The sequence below is a fragment of the Dendrobates tinctorius genome, unplaced genomic scaffold (genome assembly GCF_039654945.1).
Source record: "Dendrobates tinctorius isolate UK_male_01 unplaced genomic scaffold, ASM3965494v1 ptg000014l, whole genome shotgun sequence".
NCBI classification, from domain to species: Eukaryota; Metazoa; Chordata; class Amphibia; order Anura; family Dendrobatidae; genus Dendrobates; species Dendrobates tinctorius.
In genome coordinates, this window is record NW_027361682.1 from 20,763,851 (window position 1) to 20,788,182 (window position 24,332).

Consider the following 24,332-nt stretch of genomic DNA (forward strand, 5'->3'; position numbering starts at 1 on the left):
GACCACTTAAGTGCTGCTGTGTGGTGTTAACAGTGGTGCGATCTTAGGCTGGGCTTCATATAAAATTATTAATTTCGCTATACATGGCAGTACTAATGTATTGAGGTGTATAGTACTCTAGCGGTTTTATTAAAAAAACATAAAAGTATGCATCACTCCCTCCTCGTTGCCAAAAAAAAGAATGTCTGCAAAAGTCCCATCTACAAAAACAAAAAAAAATAATTTGTGAGGAATTATGTTACCATGATAACAAAAAATACAAAAATAGCACAATTGCAATTTTTTCTTTCACCATCTCATCTCACTTTTTCTGTCTTTCAATACCTTATATAGCATAATTAAATAAGTAATTCAAAACTACAACTCGTCCCGCAAAAAAAAAAAAAACAAACAAACACAATCTCCCCTCTCCATATAGCTATGTAGGGGACAAAAGAGGGATTTTTGGTACCCACTGTAAAATCTCTTTCTTTATCGCTTCATTGGGGGACACAGGTAACCATGGCATTAGAGGTCGGGTGTATGCTGCTGTCGCTAGGAGGCTGACACTAGGCAAAAAAAAAGAAAAATAGCTCCTCTCCAGCAGTATACACCCACGTACAGGTACAAAGTACCTCAGTTTACGCTTAGTGTCTGAAGGAGGCAGACCTGGATCTGATCCCAGATCCGCAGTCTTTTCCTTTTCAGGTCACCCGTTGTGTTTTATTAATCTTTACCTTTTGTTTCTCAGGTTCTTCAGGGTAACAGGGTGTAATTTCTCACCCTGTTTTCCCATACTGATGCGACAGAGAGAGCAGTGTGGTGTCACCCACATCGCTCACTCTCGCACCCGCAGACAGGACCTAATCCTCTGTCACCCTTAGAGGTTATTCAGGGTGATTCCTGGTGGCCGATCCTTAGCCTTTTCCCCTCCTCATCCCTCTCCTCGGAGAGGGCTGAGAGGAAGACGGTGGTCACCGGCGGTGGCCTCCCCTGTTGTGAGTTCATTTTCCCCTTCACTGTTGATGTCTGATGAACTCCCTCTTCTGGTGAAGGAAGGTAGTGAGGCTGATTACCAAACACCTGATCTGGTAGATGATGACTGGGTAACAGGAAATTCTGACTGGATATAAGCCAGCCGACACCCTTCTGAGTCGCTGGTGATTTCTCTGCTGGATTCTTGGAGACCAGTTTGATTCCTGCTTCCCAAAGATAAGTTTTTGCTCTGCTATTGAACTTATTAGTTTTGTTTACCTTGTTTTTTGGAGTTCTGCCATCCCCGGACGGGGGTGTGCTGAGTTCCATTTTTGTCTCTGATCAGTTTGTCTCTTTGCTCTGTCTTCAGAATTTACCTGAGTGCTGATATAGTCTTTTTGAAGTCCTAGCAACTTCAGGGCCTGTTTTTCCTATCAGACGGTTGGGACATTTTTGGTAGGGTTTTTTTCAGATTGCAGACAGCAGCTTTTCTATCCTGTCCTTTTTAGTTAGCTTGGGCCCCATCGTTTGCTCAACCTATCTTTCTATCTGTGTTAGTGTTTTCATCTTGCGTCACCGTCATTATTTGTTGGGGGCTGCCTATTGCTTTGGGGTCTGCTCTGGGGCAGTTTAGATTTCCCCTTTCTTTCTTTAGGCCTATTTAGTTCTCCGGCTGTGATCGAGGGGTCTAGGGCATCGTAGGAACCCCCCACGGCTACTGTTAGTTGTTGTGGATAGGATCAGGGGTCTGCAATCCGATAGCTACCAACCTCTCCGGTTTTCTGGACTTAGCTTGTATTTTTGTTTTTTCCTCCTTAGGTGACTCATTCATAACAGAATCACCAGCCATACCGCAGATCCTAAAGTACTCAATAGCAGGAAAGAAATGTGTATATTTTTTCCTCTATGTCTCTGAGGCCGTAGGGGGAATATTTTTTTCTTTCTCAATGGAGATGAAGCAATTGTCTGATCATGTGGAGCAGCTCACTGCTGAAGTGCGGGGAATTTCCGCCTATCTTGCTCATTCACATGCTGCTGAACCAAAGATCCCTACTCCTGATGTGTTTTTTGGGGATCGGTCTAAATTTTTGAATTTTAAGAATAATTGTAATTTATTTTTTGCCTTGAAGCCTAACTCGTCGGGGAGATCCGCGCAGCAGGTTAAAATTGTCATCTCTTTGCTGTGTGGCGATCCCCAGGATTGGGCGTTTTCTTTGAAACCTGATGATCCTATTCTTACTAATGTGAACGCATTTTTTTCAAGCCTTGGGGTTGTTGTATGATGAACCTAATGCTATTGATCAGGCTGAAAAGGCCCTGTTGGCATTGAGCCAGGGTCGGGATTCTGCAGAGTTGTACTGTCAAAAATTCAAAAAGTGGGCGGTCCTTACTACCTGGAATGATGGTGCCTTGGCAGCTGTCTTTCGGAAGAGTTTGTCAGAAACCGTAAAAGATGCTATGGTGGGATTTCCTGTTCCCTCTGGTCTTGACGATTCTATGTCATTAGCCATTCAGGTTGATCGGCATTTGCGTGAACGCAAAACCGCATGAGAGGTGTTGCCATCTGTTGAACAAATGTCTGAACCTATGCAATGTGATAGAGTTTTGTCTAGGGCGCAACATCAGGAGTTCATAAGGCGTAATAAGCTGTGTTTCTTCTGTGGTGATGCCTCGCATATTATTTCTGTCTGCCCTAAACGAGAGAAACGTTTTGCACACACATTTGCTGTGGGTGGTGTTCAACCTAAGTTTCTTCTGGCAATTACTCTGATCTGCTCCCTGTCCACATTTTCCGCTAAGGCTTTTGTGGATTCGGGAGCAGCTCTGAACCTGATGGACTTGGATTTTGCTAAACGTTGTGGATTTCCTATGACACCTCTGCGGACGCCTATCCCTTTGAGGGGTATTGATGCTACTCCTTTGGCGAAGAATAAACCTCAGTTTTGGACCCAGGTGGTAATGCGGGTCGCCCCAGACCATCAAGAGAATTGCAGATTTTTGTTGTTGCATAATTTGCATGATACCATTGTTCTGGGGTTTCCCTGGTTGCAAATCCATAATCCAGTTTTGGATTAGAAATCTGTGTCTGTGGTGAGTTGGGGTTGTCGGTGTGCCCTTAGTGATGCTCCTGTTTTCTCCACCTCTCCCCAGTCACAAGATGTTCCTGACTATTTGGCTGATTATTATGATGTATTTAGTGAGAATGAGTCTGCATCTTTGCCTCATCATAGGAGTTATGACTGTGCAATTGAGCTGAGCCCTGGGTGTAAATTTCCCAAGGGTCAACTTTTCAATTTATCTGTACCCGAGCACGAGGCTATGCGATCCTATATTAAGGAGTCGTTGGAGAAGGGTCATATTAGACCATCCTCTTCACCCTTAGGTGCTGGGTTTTTTTTCGTGGCTAAGAAAGATGGGTCATTAAGGCCTTGTATTGACTATCGTTCCCTCAACAAAATTACTGTTAAATATCAGTATCCGTTACCCCTGATTTCTGATCTATTCTCCAGAGTTAAAGGTGCTTGCTGGTTTACAAAGCTTGACCTCAGGGGGGCGTATAATCTTATTCGCATTAAGCATGGGGATGAATGGAAGACGGCGTTTAATACTCCGGAGGGACATTTTGAGTACCTGGTGATGCCTTTTGGGCTCACTAATGCCCCTTCTGTCTTCCAGTGCTTCATGAATGATATTTTCCGAGACTTGGTGGATAAATTTTTGATCATCTATCTGGATGATATTTTGATCTTTTCCAAGGATTGGGACTCTCATGTGGAACATGTTCGGACTGTGTTCCGGATTTTGAGGGAGAATTCCCTGTATGTCAAGGGATCGAAATGCCTTTTTAGGGTACAGAGGATTTCATTTTTGGGATTTATTTTGTCTCCGTCAACTATTGAAATGGACCCGGCCAAGGTACAGGCCATTTATGATTGGGTTCAGCCCACTTCTTTGAAGGCCCTCCAGAAATTTTTGGGTTTTGCTAATTTTTATCGTAAATTTATAGCTAATTTTTCTGGTATTGCCAAACCATTGACTGATTTGACTAAGAAGGGTGCTGATGTGCTGAATTGGTCTCCGGAGGCTGTTTCTTCCTTTCAGGAGCTGAAGCGAAGGTTCACTTCTGCTCCGGTTTTGCGGCAACCTGATGTCTCACTCCCGTTTCAGGTAGAGGTGGATGCTTCTGAGATTGGTGCAGGAGCTGTTTTGTCCCAAAAAGATCCTGTAACATCTAAAATGAATCCCTGTGCTTTCTTTTCCCGAAAGTTCTCCCCATCCGAACGTAACTATGATGTGGGGAATCGGGAACTGTTAGCCATGAAATGGGCATTTGAAGAGTGGAGACATTGGTTGGTGGGAGCTAAACATCATGTCGTGGTCCTTACTGACCACAAGAATTTGATTTACCTGGAGTCGGCCAAACGCTTGAATCCTAGACAGGCTAGGTGGGCCTTGTTTTTCACACGTTTTGATTTTGTGATCTCTTTTCTTCCGGGCACTAAGAATGTCAAGGCAGACGCCCTCTCTAGGAGTTTCTTTGCTGATTCTCCTGTTGTGACCAAGCCTGCTACCATCTTAGGTGAGGGGGTAGTTCTTTCTGCCATCTCGCCCGATTTGAGACGTGCTCTAGAAGAGTTTCAGGAGGACAAACCTGAGCGTTGTCCCATTGGAAAATTGTATGTTCCTGACCAGTGGAGGAAGAGAGTGATGTCTGAAGTTCATTGCTCTGCATTGGCTGGTCATCCAGGTATTTTTGGTACTAGAGATTTGGTGAGTCGGTCTTTTTGGTGGCCTGCCTTGTCTTGTGATGTCAGGAATTTTGTGCAGTCCTGTGGGACTTGCTCTCGGTCTAAACCTTGTTCTCGCTCTAGTGGGTTGTTGATGCCTTTGCCGGTGCCCAGGAGGCCATGGACCCATATTTCAATGGATTTTATCTCTGATATTCCTATCTCTCAGAGAATGACTGTTATTTGGGTGATTTGTGATAGATTCTCTAAGATGGTCCATCTTGTACCACTCCCTAAGTTGCCATCCTCCTCAGAGTTGGTGCCCTTGTTTTAATAACAGGTGGTTCGCTTGCACGGGATTCCTGAGAACATTGTATCTGACAGAGGAGTTCAGTTTGTGTCTAGATTTTGGAGGACTTTCTGTTCCAAGCTGGGAATTCAGTTGTCCTTCTCTGCGTTTCACCCTCAGACCAATGGGCAGACGGAGAGAACAAACCAGACTTTGGAGTCGTATTTGAGATGTTTTATTTCTGCTGATCAGGATGATTGGGTTTCATTTTTGCCCTTGGCCGAATTTGCTTTAAATAATAGAGCTAGTTCTGCCACTTTGATGTCACTTTTTTTTTGTAACTTTGAGTTTCATCCTCGATTCTCTTCAGGGCAGGTGGAGCCTCCTGCCTGCCCAGGTGTTGACACTGTGGTGGAGAGACTGCCCCAGATCTGGGACCAAGTGGTGGATAAGTTGTCTCTCTCCCAGGAAAAGGCCCAGCGGTTTTCCAACCGGCATAGGACCATTGGTCCCCAGTTTAAGGTGGGTGATATGGTTTGGTTGTCATCAAAGAATATCGCTATGAAGGTGGCTTCTCCAAAGTTTAAACCTAGATTTATTGGACCTTACAAGATTTTGGAGATTCTTAATCCAGTCTCTTTTCGATTGGCTCTTCCTGGTACATTTAAGATCCATAACGTGTTTCATAAGTCTCTGTTAAAGAGGTTTGTTGAGCCAGTGGTTCTTGTGGTGGCACCTCCTGACCCGGTATTGGTTGAAGGTAATGTGGAATATGAGGTTGAGAAGATACTGGATTCTCGCCTGGCTAGACGGAGACTCCAGTATTTGGTTAAATGGAAGGGTTATGGCCAGGAGGATAATTCTTGGGTCCCTGCATCCGATATTCATGCCGAAAGATTGGTTCGTGCCTTTCATCGGGCCCATCCTGATCGCCCTGGTGGCTTGGATGAGGGTTCGGTGACCCCTCCTCAAGGGGGAGGTACTGTTGTGAGTTCATTTTCCCCTTCACCATCGATGTCTGATGAACTCCCTCTTCTGGTGAAGGAAGGTAGTGAGGCTGATTACCAAACACCTGATCTGGTAGATGATGACTGGGTAACAGGAAATTCTGACTGAATATAAGCCAGCCGACGCCCTTCTGAGTCGCTGGTGATTTCTCTGCTGGATTCTTGGAGACCAGTCTGATTCCTGCTTCCCAAAGATAAGTTTTTGCTCTGCTATTGAACTTATTAGTTATGTTTTGTTTACCTTGCTTTTTGGAGTTCTGCCATCCCCGGACGGGGGTGTGCTGAGTTCCATTTTTGTCTCTGATCAGTTTGTCTCTTTGCTCTGTCTTCAGAATTTACCTGAGTGCTGATATAGTCTTTTTGAAGTCCTAGCGACTTCAGGGCCTGTTTTTCCTATCAGACGGTTGGGACATTTTTTGGTAGGGTTTTTTACGGATTGCAGACAGCAGCTTTTCTATCCTGTCCTTTTTAGTTAGCTTGGGCCCCATCGTTTGCTCAACCTATCTTTCTATCTGTGTTAGTGTTTTCATCTTGCTTCACCGTCATTATTTGTTGGGGGCTGCCTATTGCTTTGGGGTCTGCTCTGGGGCAGTTTAGATTTCCCCTTTCTTTCTTTAGGCCTATTTAGTTCTCCGGCTGTGATCGAGGGGTCTAGGGCATCGTAGGAACCCCCCCTGGCTACTGTTAGTTGTTGTGGATAGGATCAGGGGTCGGCAATCTGATAGCTACCAACCTCTCCGGTTTTCTGGACTTAGCTTGTATTTTTGTTTTTTCCTCCTTCGGTGACTCATTCATAACACTCCCCCCTTCTTGCGTGCGTCTTTTCGGCGCTTCTTTTCACTCCCCGCCTCTCTACCAATCAGGGGAGCGCTTTCGTTTTTGCTGGTCGGCAGATCAGCGGCCGGCCACATACAGGCACTAAGTACCTCAGTTGGTGTAAACGCAGTAGGAGAAGCAACAAGAACTCAACATATGTACCAACCCAACAACTGGGCACGTAGGCCCAAATAACGGTATGAACAATTAGGGAGGGTGCTGTGCCCCCAATGAATGCTCCAAGAAGTGATTTTACGGCGAGTACCAAAAATCTCTCTTTATCGCTTCATTTGGGAACACAGGTAACCATGGGACGTCCAAAAGCAGTCCCGAGGGTGAGAACAGAAAGGAACTGGACTTAGGTCGGCCGGTGCGCAACCGACGCCTGCAGCACCTTCCTACTGAAGCCTGCATCGGACGAGGCATAAGTATGAACCCTGTAAAACCTCGCAAAGGTGTGTAAGGACAACCAGGTCGTGGCCTTGCAAACTTGTAAGGCCGAAGCCTGGTGGCAAACAACCCAGGAAGCCCCCACGGCCCGGGTGGAGTGAGCCGTCACTCCCGGAAAAAGCTGTTTGTTCTGAACGCAGTAAGCCTCCAGTATCGCCGAAGTGATAGTGGACCCAGAAGCTGGGAGCCCCTTTCGATAACCTTCAGAGATGACAAACAGGGAATCGGATTGACGAAAGGGAGCAGTCCTGGAAAGATAGACTTGAATGGCTCTGACCAAATCCAGCTTGTGGCGGGACTTCTCCAGGGGATGAACCGGGGAAGGACATAAAGAAGGAAGGACAATGTCCTCATTGATGTGAAAAGAAGAGACCACCTTGGGCAGAAAGGACGGAATGGGTCTGAGGACTACCTTGCCCTGATGTAGAATCAGGAACGGGGAATGACAAGATAATGCTGCTAATTCGGAAACACTTCTAATAGACGTGATGGCTATTAGGAAGGCCATCTTCCAGGATAGAAAAGAAAACAAAATATCCTGAATGGGTTCGAAGGGCGAATGTTGGAGGGCACCGAGAATGAGACTAAGATCCCATGGATCTATAAGAGGATGGTAAGGTGGTTCACCTGAGAAAGAGAAGCCAGATCCCTCTGGAAAAGAATAGACAGAGCGGAAACCTGACCCTCAAGGGTACTGAGACATAGACCTGAGTCGAGGCCCGCTTGAAGAAAGCCCAGGATAGAAGGCAGGGAAAAAGACATTGGTAACAAGCTGTTCTCCTCGCACCACCGGAAGAAGCCTTCCAATACCTATGGTAAATGTGCGAGAATGCTGTTTTTTTCACCTTAATCATGGTCTGAATGACCTGGTGAGAAAAAACAGCCTCCTTCAGAACTGCGGCCTCAACGGCCATGCCGTTAAACTCAGAGACTGAGAACTCTGGTGGAAGAGGGGGCCCTGCGAGATTAGATCTGGACGGTCTGGAAGCCTCCAGGGGATGTCCGAAAGCATGTTTACCAGCACCGCATACCAAGGATATCTTGACCGGTTTGGAGCTATCAGGATTACGGGAATCCCTTGTCTTTATCTTTTTCACGACCCTCGGAATCAAGGGGAGAGGCGGAAACAGATAAGGCAGCTGAAAATGGGACCACGGAATTACCAGGGCATCGCAACCGATGGCCAGCGGATCCCGTGATCTGGCTACAAACAGAGAAACCTTGTGGTTCATGCGAGACACCATGAGGTCAACATCCAGAGTGCCCCATCTCTGACATATTTGGTCGAAGACTGTGGGATTGAGAGACCACTCGCCTGATGCGAGACCCTGACGACTCAGGAAATCAGCTGCCCAATTTTCTACCCCCGGAATATGAACGGTTGATATGTCAGGGATGTGACGTTCCGCCCATTGCAGAATCCTTGTCACCTCTCCACGACCTGTTTGCTGTGAGTCCCACCTTGGTGGTTTATGTAAGCCACGGCCGTGGCATTGCCCTATTGAATGCGGACCGGCTTGCCTGCTGGTAGAAACTGGTGGAGAAGTGCAAGGAAGATTTCCCTGATCTCCTGAAGATTGATGGGGAGAAGGGCTTCCTTGAGCGTTCCAGTGGCCCTTTCCTGTGTGATGAAGGAAGACCGCTCCCCACCCGAAGAGACTGGCGTCGGTGGTGATGACCTGCCACCGAAGGGGAAGAAAGGACCTCCCGTGCAGGACTGAGGCAGATAGAGTCCACCAGGTCAGGGACTTTCTCACCTTGAGAGGCAGAAGCACAAGTCGGTCTAGGGAGACCGTTCTCTTGTACCAGGCAGACAGGAGAGCAAGCTGAAGTGGACGGGTGTGGAACTGGGCGAAAGGCACAGCTTCCATGATGGCAACCCTAGAACTCTCATGCAGAACCGAAGGGGTAGAGGAACTGGATGCTTTAGGGATCTGATTACCTGGCAGAGAGATGAAAACTTGTTCTTTGGAAGGAAGACACGACCCCGGGTGGTGTCGAACTCCATGTCCAGGAACACCAGGTGCCGAGTTGGAATCAGGGAGGATTTCTCTCTGTTGACTATCCAGCCGAAACGGGCCAGAGTGTCCAGAGTGCCCTGAAGACTCTGATCGTAGTCTCGGCGGGATGGCCCTTTGATCAGTAGATCGTCCAGGTAAGAGATTATGAGAATCCACTTGGAACGAAGGGTGGCCATGACCGCTGCCATGACCTTCGTGAAGACCCTGGGGGCAGACTCCAGGCTGAAAGGAAGGGCCCCGAACTGATAATGATCCTGCTGGATCGCAAACCGAAGGAATCTCTGATGATGCACACAAACAGGAATGTGGAGATAAGCATCCTGAATGTCTACAGAGCAAAGAAATTCTCCTGGTTCCAAGGCGATCACCGAGCATATGGACTCCATCCTGAAGTGGCGGATCCCAATGTGACGATTCAACTGTTTGAGGTCCAAGATCGGGCAGAGAGAACAGTCTTTTTTTGGGACTACAAAAAGGTCGGAGTAGAACCCAGAAAACCACTCGTTCCAAGGAACGGGTACGATTACTCCTGTGTTTAGAAGGGAAGAGACGGCATGGAGAACCCCCGGGGCTTGAGATGGCTGCTTTGTTGGAGGAGACAAAAGGAAACGTCTCCCTGAGGGGGGGGAAGAAAAGTCGAACTTGTAGCCGGACGTAAGGATCTCTCTGACCCAGGCGTCGTCGACCAGCAACAACCACGCATCCCTGAAGAGAAGATGCCGGCCTCCCACCCTGGAAAGACTTCCAGGTGGGGGGTGACCTGTCACTTGGAGGAGAACCTGTGATTGCGGGACCCAGAGGGCTTGGAGGAGCGGCCCTTTGGCCTCCAGTGAGGAGCTGGTTTGAAGGATGGTTTCCTTCTTTCCCCTGAGGAGGAAGAACGGTCCTGCTGGAAGAGGTTCCTGACGAAAAAGGTGGAAAGGGAACGAAAAGGCAGCAACCTCTTTCTGTTGGAGGGGAGTCTTGTCCTGGACTGGGGCAGGGAGGTGCTCTTTCCCCCGGTAGCGTCCGAAATGGTCTGGTCCAGCCTGGACCCAAAGAGCCTAGAACTCTGGAAGGCCAGGTTGGTGAGTGACTTCTTAGAGGTCGGGTCCACATTCCACACCTTCTACCAAAGGATGCGGGGTATGGCAATGATGTTGCTGCTTGCTCTGGCGGAACAGGCGGCCGCATCCAGAGAGGCAGTCAGAAGATACTTGCCAGCGTGCGCAATCTGGTCTGCCAAATCTGCCAGCTCATCCAGAGAAGCTGCCACTAAGATGCCCTGGCGAAGCATTTTTGCCCAGGGAGATATAGATTTCACCACCCAGGTGGAGGCAAAGCTGGGGCAGAGGGAGGCACTGGTCGCCTCAAAGGCCGATTTGGTCAAGGACTCAATCTGCCTGTCTGTAGCATCCTTAAGAGACGCGCCATCAGGTAAAGACAGAACTGTTTTGTAGGACAGCCGAGAGACCGGCGGATGCACCTTAGGGGACTCTGCCCATTTGGTGACAACATCTGGACTGAAGGGATATAGAATGTCTAGCTGTTTCCTTCCCAGAAAACGCTTTCCAGGTGCTCCCAGTGTTTGTCCATACTAGCCTCAAACTTCTTGTGATTTGGATAAGTCCGGGAGGGACATTTAACCTTTTTGAATGAGACGGCATCGTCCTGCGTGTGCGCCTCGTCCTCTTTTAGTTTAAGAGTATGAATAATAGCCGAGACAAGGCTATCCACCATGTACTGCGTCCTGGAATACGGTTCTGCATCTGAGTCAGACCCGGACTGAGAATCTACATCTGACCCAAAGTCCGACTCGAGGCCAGGGAATGGCGAGAGAGGAGCATCCTGGATGCAGCTGAGGAGCCCGGTGAACTGGATGGGGAGTTAGGCTGGTTTCACACTAGCGTGCTATCGGGCGCACGCGCAATGTCCCCGTATCTTTAACATGGTGATCGCAGGGTCTTGCGAATGTACGTGCTCTTCAGCGTTTAGCGTGCGCTGCGCATTTTACAGGTGTGCGCCCAGACGCGCCGTACGCTACATGTTGCATTTTTTCCGGCGGCATCGTTAAAAAAATCGCGCACGCACGTGTGCGCACAAAAATAGTAAAACAGTCTATGTGGTCGCTGACAAGCGCTTGGCACCGCGCATGTCAGCGCCTTGTGCGCACACGCGATTTGAGTAAACAATGTCTAGACACTTGTCTAGAACTCCCCCTAAACAAGCAACATTGTTTTGGAGGAGTGTACATAAAAGAAGGTGTCTTCAGGGTCAGACAATTACTCTACATACAGCCTTGCAGAGACCAGACAAGCATTCTACAAGAGCCTTCTAACTGTGGATTCAAGCTTCAGGAGCCAAAATGTGAATATTCTTAAGAATAATGTCTGTGTGTCCTGTACAATGTATTATGTACTAATGTATTTTTTGTTTTCTTTTCAGCATGTCTTCTTCCGGATCGGTCTATTCGCCATCTCGGCAAGAACTGGCCCAAGCTGATCGTGAGGTGAGAATCTTGCTGCCTTTTGGTAAGTATAGCTTCCTCTAGAAATGTGTTTTAATTTTTCATTCTTTACAGACATCGGACATGGGCAGTGAAGATGGAGTGCGGGAGCGGTCTGAGCGGGAGCCGTCTGAGGATTCTGAGCGGGAGCAGCGTAGTCAAGTTGTGGCGAGGAGACGCAATGTGAGTATATATATATATATTTTTTTTTTTTTTTTCTGTCTTTCTTTCTTTTGCTTCTTTTCTGTTTCTTTCTGTATCTTTTCCATACTTCTAAACATTCTATATATTTTTTTCTAGGTTCCACAGCGGGATAACGAAGTCTACATCGACAACGAGCACCTCAACCACCTCGTTGAGGAGCGCATCCCGTTGTGGGACAGCCGTGAGCAGCAGTACAAAGACACAGTGGTGACCCGGCAGCTCTGGAATGAGGTGGCCGCAGCGCTGATGGATGACTGGGACAGCGCCTCTGCAGCTTCAAAAAGGGCGTTCAGTAAGTATAAAGATGCTCTGTGATACAGCATTTATTTTTGGACCTGATGGTGCTGAGGTGTTTTTTGCAAGATATATTCTTGCATTAAACACACCAATGCCTGGTGGAAAACTGTGATTGATTTGTGTCTTCAACTGCTGCATTGTTTTGTGGACCTGACGGTGCTGATGTGTTTTTTGCAAGATATATTCTTGCATTAAACACACCAATGCCTGGTGGAAAACTGATTGATTTGTGTCTTCAACTGCTGCATTGTTTTGTGGACCTGACGGTGCTGATGTGTTTTTTGCACGATATATTCTTGCATTAAACACACCAATGCCTGGTGGAAAACTGTGATTGATTTGTGTCTTCAACTGCTGCATTGTTTTGTGGACCTGACGGTGCTGATGTGTTTTTTGCAAGATATATTCTTGCATTAAACACACCAATGCCTGGTGGAAAACTGTGATTGATTTGTGTCTTCAACTGCTGCATTGTTTTGTGGACCTGATGGTGCTGATGTGTTTTTTGCAAGATATATTCTTGCATTAAACACACCAATGCCTGGTGGAAAACTGTGATTGATTTGTGTCTTCAACTGCTGCATTGTTTTGTGGACCTGACGGTGGTGGTGTTTTATTGGTGCTGCAGCAGTGACTGTTTTCAAAGTTCAATCAGGTGTGTGTGGTGAGAATGACATTAAAGTAGTGCATTTTTAATTTTTTTTCTTTTTTTGTACCAACAGTGCAAAAAATCCGCACACGTTGGCGCTCGATGAAGGACCGCTTCAACACTGATGTTCATGCTGACGGACAGGTTCAGAGTGGTTCTGCGGCAAGGCGCAGAAGAAAGTACCGCTACCATCGAGAGTTGGCTTTCCTGAGACTGGTCCTTGCCAGCAGAGCGTGTTTTTTTTGGGGGGTTTGTTATTACTATGTGCTTTTCTATTCCACAGGTGATGCTTCTTGTACATTCATGATACTCATGTTTTCCCTTTCTTTCCACAGCACTTGGAGCAGCACCCTGCAACCTGACCCTGTCCCGGGAGCAGTTCTTCATCGATCGACCTCGGACCCGTGCCAGCCATCCGACAGCCAGGAAGCATCTTGCAGGTCAGCAACACAGGAAGCTGGTCCATCAGGTGTTCCCCTGTCCCAGGTCTCTGTCACAGGTTATGCGGGCACTACCCGCCAGCGGCAGAGGGCCTTGGACAGGAATGTCATGCCCTTGAGCGAGGCCTTTAAAGCCAGCCTCAAGGCGCTGGCCGCCAGAACGGAAAGCGGTTTTTCCCTGATGGAGCGTGGTTTTAACCACATGGAACACCGCTTCCACTCTGTTGACCAGCGCCTTGACCGTCTGGAGGCCGACCTCCACAGACCAGCGCACCATTTTTTCAGTAAAATTGAACAGGGCATGGCGGAACACCTTAGTCCTGAGCAACAGCTGAGTGTGTTACAGGCCTGCAACACTGCTTACTTGCAGGCTATGCAGCAGAATCGGTATGTTCAGCAGTCAGTGGTGTCATTTCCAACAGTTCCACCGCTGACTCGCTTAACCACACTACCGACTTCTGCTGCATACCACTGCACGGCCACCTGCATTCCCAGCGAAGCCGGACATCACTACACCACCTCAAGTCTGAATGCTGCTGGACACTCCTCCGCCACCACCACTATGGCAAGCGCTGCTCCTGTATGGAGCACCACCACTGCCACAGCACCAACAGCTTGGAGCCAAACCACCACAGAACCTGCTTGGGCCACCGACACCACCAGTCAACACCAAAGGAGCACCGCCAGCACTCTGCAGCAACAGAGCACGCCAGCACTCCGCAGCAACAGAGCACCGCCAGCAGTCATCAGCAAAGGAGCACCGCCAGCACTCCTCAGCAACTGAGCACCGCCAGCACTCCTCAGCAAAGGAGCACCGCCAGCACTCCTCAGCAAAGGAGCACCGCCAGCACTCCTCAGCAAAGGAGCACCGCCAGCACTCATCAGCAAAGGAGCACCTCCAGCACTCCGCAGCAAAGGAGCACCACCACCACTCATCAGCAAAGGAGCACCGCCAGCACTCCTCATGTCAACATAACCGCCACAATTCTCCTCCTCTGAGTCTCCCAAGAACTTTTGATGAGATCCCAGACAGGCAGCCTCCTGCTCAGAGCACCGACCCAAATTTCTCTCCTTCTAGGAGCATCGCCACTTCAAGCAGCACCGCCACCACAGAGCAGCAAAGGGGTGATCCGCATTCCCTATTTTACAGGTCAACGCCACAGTCCACCGTCACCAGGTTGTCAACAAAAGTAAGGCGGTCACAGGCTGCAAGTCGGTCCGGGCAGGATATTCCTGCGCCAAAGAAGAAGAAGAAAAAAAAAAAAAAAAACTTTGTTTGTCCATCCACCGTCTCCTCCTAATGTGTCTCAAGCTGGCTCAATGTCCATTCCAGAGCTCCCTTCCCCAGTACTTTTGTTGCCCCTTCTCCTAGAACCCCTTCCTCTACCTCCAGTCGTTCCTCGTCTCTCCATACACCCAAAGTCTCCCATTCTTCCCCCAAACGTCATTCCTAATAAAGTTTTTTTTGGTTCTTTTTTGTTACAAAATAAATGTGCACTTGTGCTTTCAAAAAATTTTGAATAGTTACTGTGTCTATCGCTGACTACACACACTGCGCCGTATACTTAGCGTTTTTGCAACAACATACATCTCCATTACTGTTTCTTGTGTGAGACATGTTTATTGTCAGTCTTGGAGATATGTGTGATGTAAACAAACCAAATCTACATGACTTGTCTTTTCAACAACAGTCTCTACATTCTAGAAATATTGCACATACTCTATCCAGCAGGGTTCCCCAACTCCAGGCCTCAAGGTCCAACAAAAGATCATGTAGTATGGAATCCTCTGTTTGAAAAATTTTTAGCAACTATGGATTTCATTACAACATGATCAGTTGTTGAACCTTGTGGAGTGGAGTTGGGGAACCCTGGTGGATCCAGTCTGTTCAATATTACTAGAATGTAGAGACTGCTGTGGAAAAGACAAGTCATATAGGTATAATCTACATGACTTTCCTTTTCCAGAACAATCTCTACATTGTAGGAATATTGCACAGAGTGCATCCAGCAGGGTTCCCCAACTCCAGGCCTCAAGGTCCAACAAAAGATCATGTTGTATGGAATCCTCTGTTTGAAAAATTTTTAGCAACTATGGATTTCATTACAACATGATCAGCTGTTGAACCTTGTGGAGTTGGTGAAGATGTAGATTGGTTTCGTTGACAAAACATATCTCCAAGACTGACACAAGAAACGTCAGTAATCGAGATATCTGGTGTATTGCAAACTGAATAGAGTTGGTTTCCCTAACTACAGTGTTCAAACCAAACCAACATAGCATGTTTTTAGTAATTACACTGGAGTTCAAAAAAAAATTTAAACATGATATGTTGGTTAACATTAGGAGTAAAGTTTTAAAACCCTTGCTATAGAGGATGGTGTTGAGTGCAAGGTATATCTATTGTTCTCATTTAAAAAATGCAAGGAACTATAGATATACCTTGTAAATAACCACATAATCTATATAGTCACCTACTCTGGAGTATTAGTGAAATCATGATGCACAAAACACAGCATCATAAATTCACTGATACAACTGGCTACTTGCTAATGGTATTGGGAGTGTAAAAACAGAGAATGCAGTCAGTACAGGTATCAAAACCGTTTTTTTTTAATTAATATACAAACAACATGCACGACAAATTTTTTAAACCATTTGCTCTTGCCATTCCACCCGTCCTACATCTGAGTTGAAGTATGCCGCAAATTGGTCCCTCATTTGGCCAACTTCAACAGATGACCTGAGAGGGTGCTGTGTAAATTCAGGCAATGGATTAGGATCAACATCATACCCGTTCTACATCTGAGTTGAAGTATGCCGCAAATTGGTCCCTCATTTGGCCAACTTCAACAGATGACCTGAGAGGGTGCTGTGTAAATTCAGGCAATGGATTAGGATCAACATCATCAAGATCAAAGTTCGGATGCTCTCGAGAAAGTACAAAGTTATGTAGAACAACACAGGCCTTGACCACCTCATCCACTGTTTCCAGTTTCAGATTTATAGCTGTGCCAAGAATGAGCCATCTAGATACAAGTATACCGAAGACACACTCTACTGTTCTCCTGGCCCTGGTCAGCCTGTAATTGAAAATTCTTTTTTGTAGGTCCAAGTCCCGGCTGGAGTAGGGTTTGAGGAGGTGTTGGCACATTTGGAATGCTTCATCACCAACCATTACAAATGGCTGTGGCGGACCTTCGGTGTTGGGAAGAGGCCGTGGCATGGGGAAATTGAAGTTGTTGCCATACAACCTCCTGCCCATGTCTGATGTCTTAAAAGCCTGGGAGTCATTCCCACGGCCAAATGCCCCAATGTCCACTGCAATAAACATACAGTCTGCATCCGCAATGGCCATCAGTACAGTTGAAAAGTACTTTTTGTAGTTAAAGAACTCAGAGCCTGTTCTTTTGGGATTCATAATCCTGATGTGTTTCCCATCCACCGCTACCAAACAGTTAGGGAAATTGCAGACAGTCCAGAATCTTTCAGCGATGTCCAACCACTTTTCTGCGGTTGGCATGGGCATGAATTCGGGACAGAGAACGTTCCAGAGAGCCCGGCAGGTGTCCACTACAATTTCAGACAACGTGGAGATTCCAATCCAGTACTGGAAGTGCAGTGAGGAGAGGGTCTCTCCAGTAGCCAGGAATCTGTGACAGAAAGAAAACAACAAAAATTAATATTTGTGTTTATGTAATCTTTTTACATACGTTACATTAAAACAAACAAAAAAAAATTCGGCAGCATTTGGTTCAATACATGGCATCCAAAAATTAACGCAGCTTGTAGTTACCGACATGGCAGAACTGTAATTCTGCCAGATTTTGAAGAGTACATGTCACAAGCAAGAAAATTCAGCAGGCATTGGTTTAGCAAAACTACGTACCTTAATGTGCGCCGTTCCTCAGGAGTAATCGCACGCCGGAGCTGCGTGTCCTGTCTCCGGATGACTTCTTTTACCCGAACAAGCAAATAGTTAAATGTTTCTTGGGTCATCCGGGTATAATCCGTAAATTTCTCCGGGTTTGCCTGTAGCTCGCTGTAGAGGGTGTGGTACGCTCCACGGCTCTCCCGGAGTTCCATAATGGGATGTATCCACGTACGCCGCTGCTGACGTCTTCGCTGCCTCTCTCTCTCCCCCTCTGTTCATGGCAAGCAACGGCATAAACCTGAGCCGTCCTAATGTCCAGATCCAAGTCAAAGTAAAAGCTCTTCCAGCGCAGATCCATGTTTCTCAAGTCAAATGCAAGCAAATGTGAAGAATTCAGGTGTAAACAGGGTCTATATAAAGAATTTCCATAGACACACCCACTGGTGTCCCATTGGTGGAGTGTGTTGCAAGAATTTTTCAAGGATTTTTTCTCCAGTTAATTGCGCATAAAAAATGCAAACGCATAAAAACGCGGCGATTTTTTGTAATGCGCACAATAATACTATAAAATAACGCAGCGTTTACCAGCGTTTGCATGCGCTTTTGACATGCGTTTCATGTGCGCTCCAAACGCAGCGCAAAAAAACGCTAGTGTGAAAGTAGCCTAAGACAGAGCCTGCTTCCTAGACTTTTTACCCGATCTGTCACTGTGAAGGGAGTGGTCAGATGCGTGCGAATCACTGTCAGAGGCGTTCGGAGCACTGGTGGCGGCAGATAGATGTGGAAGACCTTCTAGGACCTGGGCCAGGGACGGACACTTTAGTGAGGTCGGAGACTGACTGAGACATAGCAACAGCCCACTCTGGGGGAAGGGGTGTGCTCTCATCCTGGGCATTAGAGTGCTCCTGTGGGGCAGACATGGTGGACGGGCTGCATGCCAGGCAGAAAGGGGACGGCTGACCTGAAGGCCACTTTCTTTTACATCGGGCGCAGGCGTAATTAGTGTCAGTGGGCTTATAGGAAGGACCAGAAGCCCCTGCAGAGTTGGGCATAAGTCAAGCCTAGAAGATAATGCTGAGGAGTGACTAAAAAGGGAGACAGGCACGAGAGAGAGAGAGAGAGAGAGAGAGAGAGAGAGAGCTGAGCCTACCTGATTCCAGCGATAGACAGCAGATGACCGAAGGTTAGCTGTATCCCTAGTTGTGAAGATGGGGCAGAAGCAGCGTCTCTGAAGCCAAGGAAAGCGAAGGAATCCAAAATGTCCCCAGCAGTGTAGAAACAGCAGCACGCTGCAGAGCGGGAGGCATGGTTAAGGAGGAGCCATAGAATAGAGGGGGAAGAATCCGGTTGGCTGAATGGTAAGAGGGGGCATGGCCAGATGGCAAATGAGGCGCCGAAAAGTCGCACGAAATGCGGGGGGCGTGGCCTAATGAGACTGGAGGCTCTGAGCCAGCAAGGCCCCCTATAGTACAAGAAAAGAGCGTGAAGTTCAAGCGCTCAAGCGAGAATGCAGGGGAGAGATGCGGTATGATCCGGCGAGGCCCCCTGGAGAAAATGGCTGCGGTTCATAGGAGTCCCTAGCGAGGTAATGGGACTGTCCAAAAAAGAATGAGTCCCACTGCGCAGCTTGCCTGGGGGATGTGCCCTGTCCCTGATAATGACACGTAACATTGAGGTACTGGCCTGCTTTGTTGGGGGGGGGGTATGGCTACCTGCACAATGAGGTCTCCGGCTCCTCTTCACAGATGAGGATCACAACAGGAGCCCTCGGGTGAGAGAGTCGCTGGCATCAGGGATCCTCCTTCCTGCACTGTCTCTGGACAGTATCACCCCTTACAAGAAGGGGGAGGCCACCGCCGGTGACCACCGTCTTCCTCTCAGCCCTCTCCGAGGAGAGGGGTGAGGAGGGGAAAAGGCAAAGGACCGGCCACCAGGAATCACCCTGAAGCACCTCTAAGGGTGACAGAGGATTAGGTCCTGCCTGCGGGTCCGAGAGTGGGCGATGTGGTTGACACCACACGGCTCTCTCGGTTGCATCAGTATGGGAAAACAGGGTGAGAAATTACACCCTGTTACACTGAAGCTTAAGAACCTGAAAAACAAAAGGAAAAGATTAATAAAACACAATAGGTGACCTGAAAAGGAAAAGACTGCGGATCTGGGATCAGATCAGGTCCGTCTCCTAGAGACACCATGCTTAAACTGAGGTACTTGGTGCCTGTACGTGGGTGTATACTGCAGGGGAGGAGCTATTTTTCCTTTTTATGCCTAGTGTCAGCCTCCTAGCGAAGCAGTATACACCCGACCTCTAACGTCATGGTTACCTGTGTCCCCCAATGAAGCGATAAAGAAAAAAAAAAAACAAACTCATGGTTCTTGGAAAAAGGGAAGGCAAGCGAAAAAACGCAAAAAAAAAAAAAAAAACTTACAGTATAAGCCCTTAGTTACCTCCTGCTCCTTGGTGGTGTGGCTTATTCCCTTCAGAGAGGAGAAGATGGACAGATTCTCCTCCACCGTGAGAACATCAAAATGGATATCGCACTGCTGGCAGACCCCGATCACCTTCCTGATGTCCAGTATTTCATCCATGTCGGTAACTCTGTGCCCATAAATGGAAGCTATGCCTAAAAGGGGGAGACACTGGGATCATTACAGTCTGAGTAGATTCATTTTTCTTAGTCGCTTCATTGAAGGACACAGCAGACAACTGGTGTATACCTGCGTAACCCAATGAAGCGACCGGAAAAAGAATTTTTGGTACTTTCCGTAAAATCCCTTTCTTGTAACCTTCATTGGGGTACACTGGAAACTATGGGTGCATGCTGCTTCCATGCCTTCCTCTGTCTCACAGTGAAGCGACAGAGAAAAGAGGATTTTTGGCACTCACTGTTAAATTCCTTTCTCGTAGCTTTCATTGGGGTACACAGAAACCCATAGGTGCATCTCCTGCTATAGTTTCCAGTGTCCCCAATGAAGTGACTAAGGCTGGTTTCACATTAGCGTTTTTTAGCGCAACGCATCGTGCGCATTCATGAGCTTGCGCCCCTATGTTTAACATGGGGGTGCATGGTCTAGCGTTTGCACACGTTTGTATGCGTTTTCGTGCGCATGCGTTTTTTTGCAGTGTGCGCCTAGGAAGCCAGGATGGATGAACACAGAACTTAAGCACATGCTAAAAAGGAAGAAAAAAATGTTTATAAAATGGAAAGAGGGAGGCATATCTAAAGAAGAATATAATGCTGTCTGCAGAACCTGCAGGGCACAAATCAGATTATCTAAAGCTGACAATGAATTGAGGCTTGCAAGAGATGTCAAAAGCAATAATAAAGGATTTTGGGGATATGTCAAAAGAAAAAGAAAAGTCAAAGATGCTATAGGATTTTTACAGGAAGAAAATGATGAAATGGTAAGACAGGATGTTGAGAAGGCTGAACTTTTAAATTCCTATTTTGCATCTGTTTTCTCTCAGAAAGGAAATGTAACATCAACTGTTCTTCACTGTCCTATTAAGGGAATAGAAGAATCCAGGATATCTATAAACAGAAAGATAGTGAGGAAACACTTAGCTAACCTAAATGAATTCAAGTCTCCAGGTCCAGATGAATTACACCCCAGAGTGCTGAAGGAGATAGCAGAAGAAATTTTTGAACCCCTCTCCATAATCTTTGAAACTTCTTGGAGAACAGGAGAAGTCCCAGAAGACTGGAGAAGAGCAAATGTTCCTATCTTCAAAAAGGGGAAGAAGGTGGACCCAGGCAACTATAGGCCGGTGAGTCTGACTTCTATACCAGGAAAGATCTTTGAACAAATTATTAAACAACATGTATGTCAGTACCTGGATAAGAATGAAGTGATTAAACAGAGTCAGCATGGGTTTGTAACTAATAAGTCATGTCAGACTAACTTAATTTCCTTATATGACGGAATCACTGATTGGGTGGATCAAGGAAATGCTGTAGATATAGTATATCTTGACTTCAGCAAAGCATTTGACAAAGTATCTCATACAATCCTTATTGAAAAAATGACTAAGTATGGAATGGAAAAGGCAACTGTTAGGTGGATTCAAAACTGGCTTAGTGATCGGACCCAAAGAGTGGTCGTAAATGGCTGCACATCCAGCTGGAAGAATGTCTCAAGTGGGGTACCACAGGGCTCTGTCCTGGGCCCTGTATTGTTCAACATCTTTATCAACGATTTAGATGAAGGAATTGAGGGTAAACTGATTAAATTTGCTGATGACACAAAGCTAGGAGGGATAGCTAATACTAAAGAAGAGAGAGAGGATTCAAAAAGATATAAATAAACTGGAGAAGTGGGCAGCAACTAAGAGAATGGTTTTTAACAGGGAAAAATGCAAAGTTCTACATCTGGGCAATAAAAATGAAAAAAGCATATACAGAATGGGAGGAATAGGCCTAAGCAACAGCACATGTGAAAAAGACTTTGGTATACTAATAGATCACAGACTGAATATGAGTCAACAGTGTGATGCAGCAGCAAAAAAAGCAAATGCAATTCTGGGATGTATTAACAGAAGCATACAGTCTAGATCACGTGAAGTCATTATTTCCCTCTACTCCTATTTGGTCAGACCTCATCTGGAATATTGTGTCCAGTTTTGGGCACCACATTTTAAAAAAGACATCAACAAACTGGAGCAAGTTCAGAAAAGAGCAACCAGAATGGTGACCGGTCTGCAAACTCTGTCTTATGAGGAAAGGTTGCAGGATTTGGGATTGTTTAGTTTGCAAAAGAGAAGACTGAGATGAGACTTAATAGCTGTCTACAAATATCTAAAGGGCTGTCACATTGTAGAAGGATCAACTTTATTCTCATTTGCACAAGGAAAGACTAGAAGCAATGGGATGAAACTGAATGGGAGGAGACACAGATTAGATATTAGAAAAAACTTTTTGACAGTTAGAGTGATCAATGAGTGGAACAGGCTGCCACGAGAAGTGGTGAGTTCTCCTTCAATGGAAGTCTTCAAACAGAGGCTGGACAGACATCTGACTGGGATGATTTAGCGAATCCTGCTTTGAGCAGGGGGTTGGACCAGATGGCCCAGGAGGTCCCTTCCAACTCTACGATTCTGATTCTATGGTCCGTCAAACCGGTGTAAAAAAAAACGCATGCGCACAGAATGCGCCAAAATAACACATTACAGTCTATGGGAACGCAGGTGCACGCATGAACATGCGCACGCCTGCATTTAAAATCGCATGCGTTTTAAGAGTTAACATGGCTAGAAACGCATGCGCCTAAAAAAATCAAACGCATGCAAAACACATGATGCTTTTTTTGCATGCGTTTCTATTGCGCACAAAGCGCAGCGCTAAAAAACGCTAATGTGAAAATAGTCTAAGAACAAAGGATTTTTGTTACTGTAAAATCCATTTCCATAAGCCTTCTTTGGGGTACACAGGAAGGCATGGGTGTGTGCTACTGCTATACATTCCTGTGTACCCCAATGAAAAGACTGAGAAAAGAGGATTTTTGGTACCTGCTTTTATATACCTTTCTCTTATCTTTCATTGGGGTATATGAAAAAGGGATTTTTTTACGGTAAGTACCAAAAATTCTCTTTTAATGATCACTTCATTGTCGGACACAGGAAACCATTGCAGCAGCATACACCTATGGTTTCTTATATCTTCCAATGAAGGCTATGAAAGGAATTTCTCCCAATTACCGAGGCTAAAGTGTCTGTCCAGCACACATCACGCTACTGAATGGAATAGTGCTGTCGACTTCACTATTTCATACAGGAGCTTAATGCACAAAAAAAACCCAGAAAGCTCATGGTATACTTTTGTGTGGTATATGTTTATGTCTGGTATGAATAGTCACTATCGTGTTGACATAAAACAAAAAGTAAGATTCTGTGGGTTTTTTAAAAGAAAGCAAATGTAGATCACTGTAGACTTGCAGAGAAGACGAGCAGATGTCAGGTTGAACACAGACGCTCTCCTCCTACATTGCGAGAGCGATACTGCGCCATGCTGCAGTGATCCTGAAAGAGCTGAACATCTCACCTTCTGATGGAGGGCAGAGTCCGCATAAAATATTCATCACTGTTGTCTTCCCGGTGCCGCTGTGGCCGAGCAGAGCGGTGATCTGTCCTTCGTATATATCCAAGGTTAACCCTAGCGTAAGAAATCGGTATTAGTGGAGTGTCCCTAAATGGTGCACTGTCCCCTCAGTACAACAGTTCATTATTAGTATGCACTAGTGTGCAGAAAAGCTATGAACAATTGCATAAGGCAATACGTCTGCAAATATTTGCTCTTTGTCACTTTTAAATCGTTCTGCTTGCTGTCAGTGAACGGAAATGCCAACTGTTTCCACTGCGTCCAAAGGGTGGGATGAATTTCTTGAAGACGGGTGCGTAGTCAACATTACAGAGCTGACATGTCTCACCTTGTAAAGCTTCCACCTGCTGATTTTCTTTCTTAAAAGATTTATGAATATTTTTAAGTCTAGAGGTAAAAAAAAAAAAGAAATTTAAAAAAAATAAATAATTTCTAAATTGAAGCAGTACAAAGTTTCAGAAAAAAAGGATTTTTGGTACTCACCGTAAAATCTCTTTCTTGGTGCCTTCATTGGGGGACACAGGTTACCATCGGTGTATGCTGCTGCTGCTGGGAGGCTGACACTATGCAAATTAAGAAACGTAGCTCCTCCCTCAGCAGTATACACCCACCGACAGGCACCAAGTACCACAGTTGGTGAAAAAAGCAGTAGGAGAAGTAACATGAACTCATAAAATATGTACCAACCCAACAAGAGGCTCATAGGCCCAGCATGGTACAACTTAAACAGGGAGGGTGCTGTGCCCCCCAATGAAGGCTCCAAGAAAGAGATTTTACGGTGAGTTCCAAAAATCCTTCTTTCTTTATCACTTCATTGGGGGACACAGGTTACCATGGGACGTCCCCAAGCAGTCCCAAGGGTGGGAAAATGAACATAGGCAACGTGAAGAAAGGACTTAGGTCGGTCGGTGGATTCCGACGCCTGCGGTACCTTTCTACTTAAACTTGCATCGGACGAGGCCTGGGTATGAACCCTGTAGAACCTCGCTAGGACGACCAGGTCGCGGCCCTGTAGATCTGTAA

At 46.5% G+C, this 24,332-nt stretch overlaps 1 protein-coding gene across 1 annotated transcript in view; it reads right to left on the reverse strand.

The window, feature by feature from the left end:
• Positions 1-24,332, reverse strand: part of ABCA5 (ATP binding cassette subfamily A member 5) — a 244,628-nt gene that overhangs the window by 151,746 nt on the left and 68,550 nt on the right. Inside the window, exons 11-13 of the mRNA XM_073559971.1 lie at positions 23,638-23,696; positions 23,253-23,363; positions 19,663-19,838 (exon numbers count right to left, since the gene is read on the reverse strand). Coding sequence (XP_073416072.1) covers positions 19,663-19,838; positions 23,253-23,363; positions 23,638-23,696 — 346 coding nt within the window. The remainder of the gene's footprint in view (positions 1-19,662; positions 19,839-23,252; positions 23,364-23,637; positions 23,697-24,332) is intronic.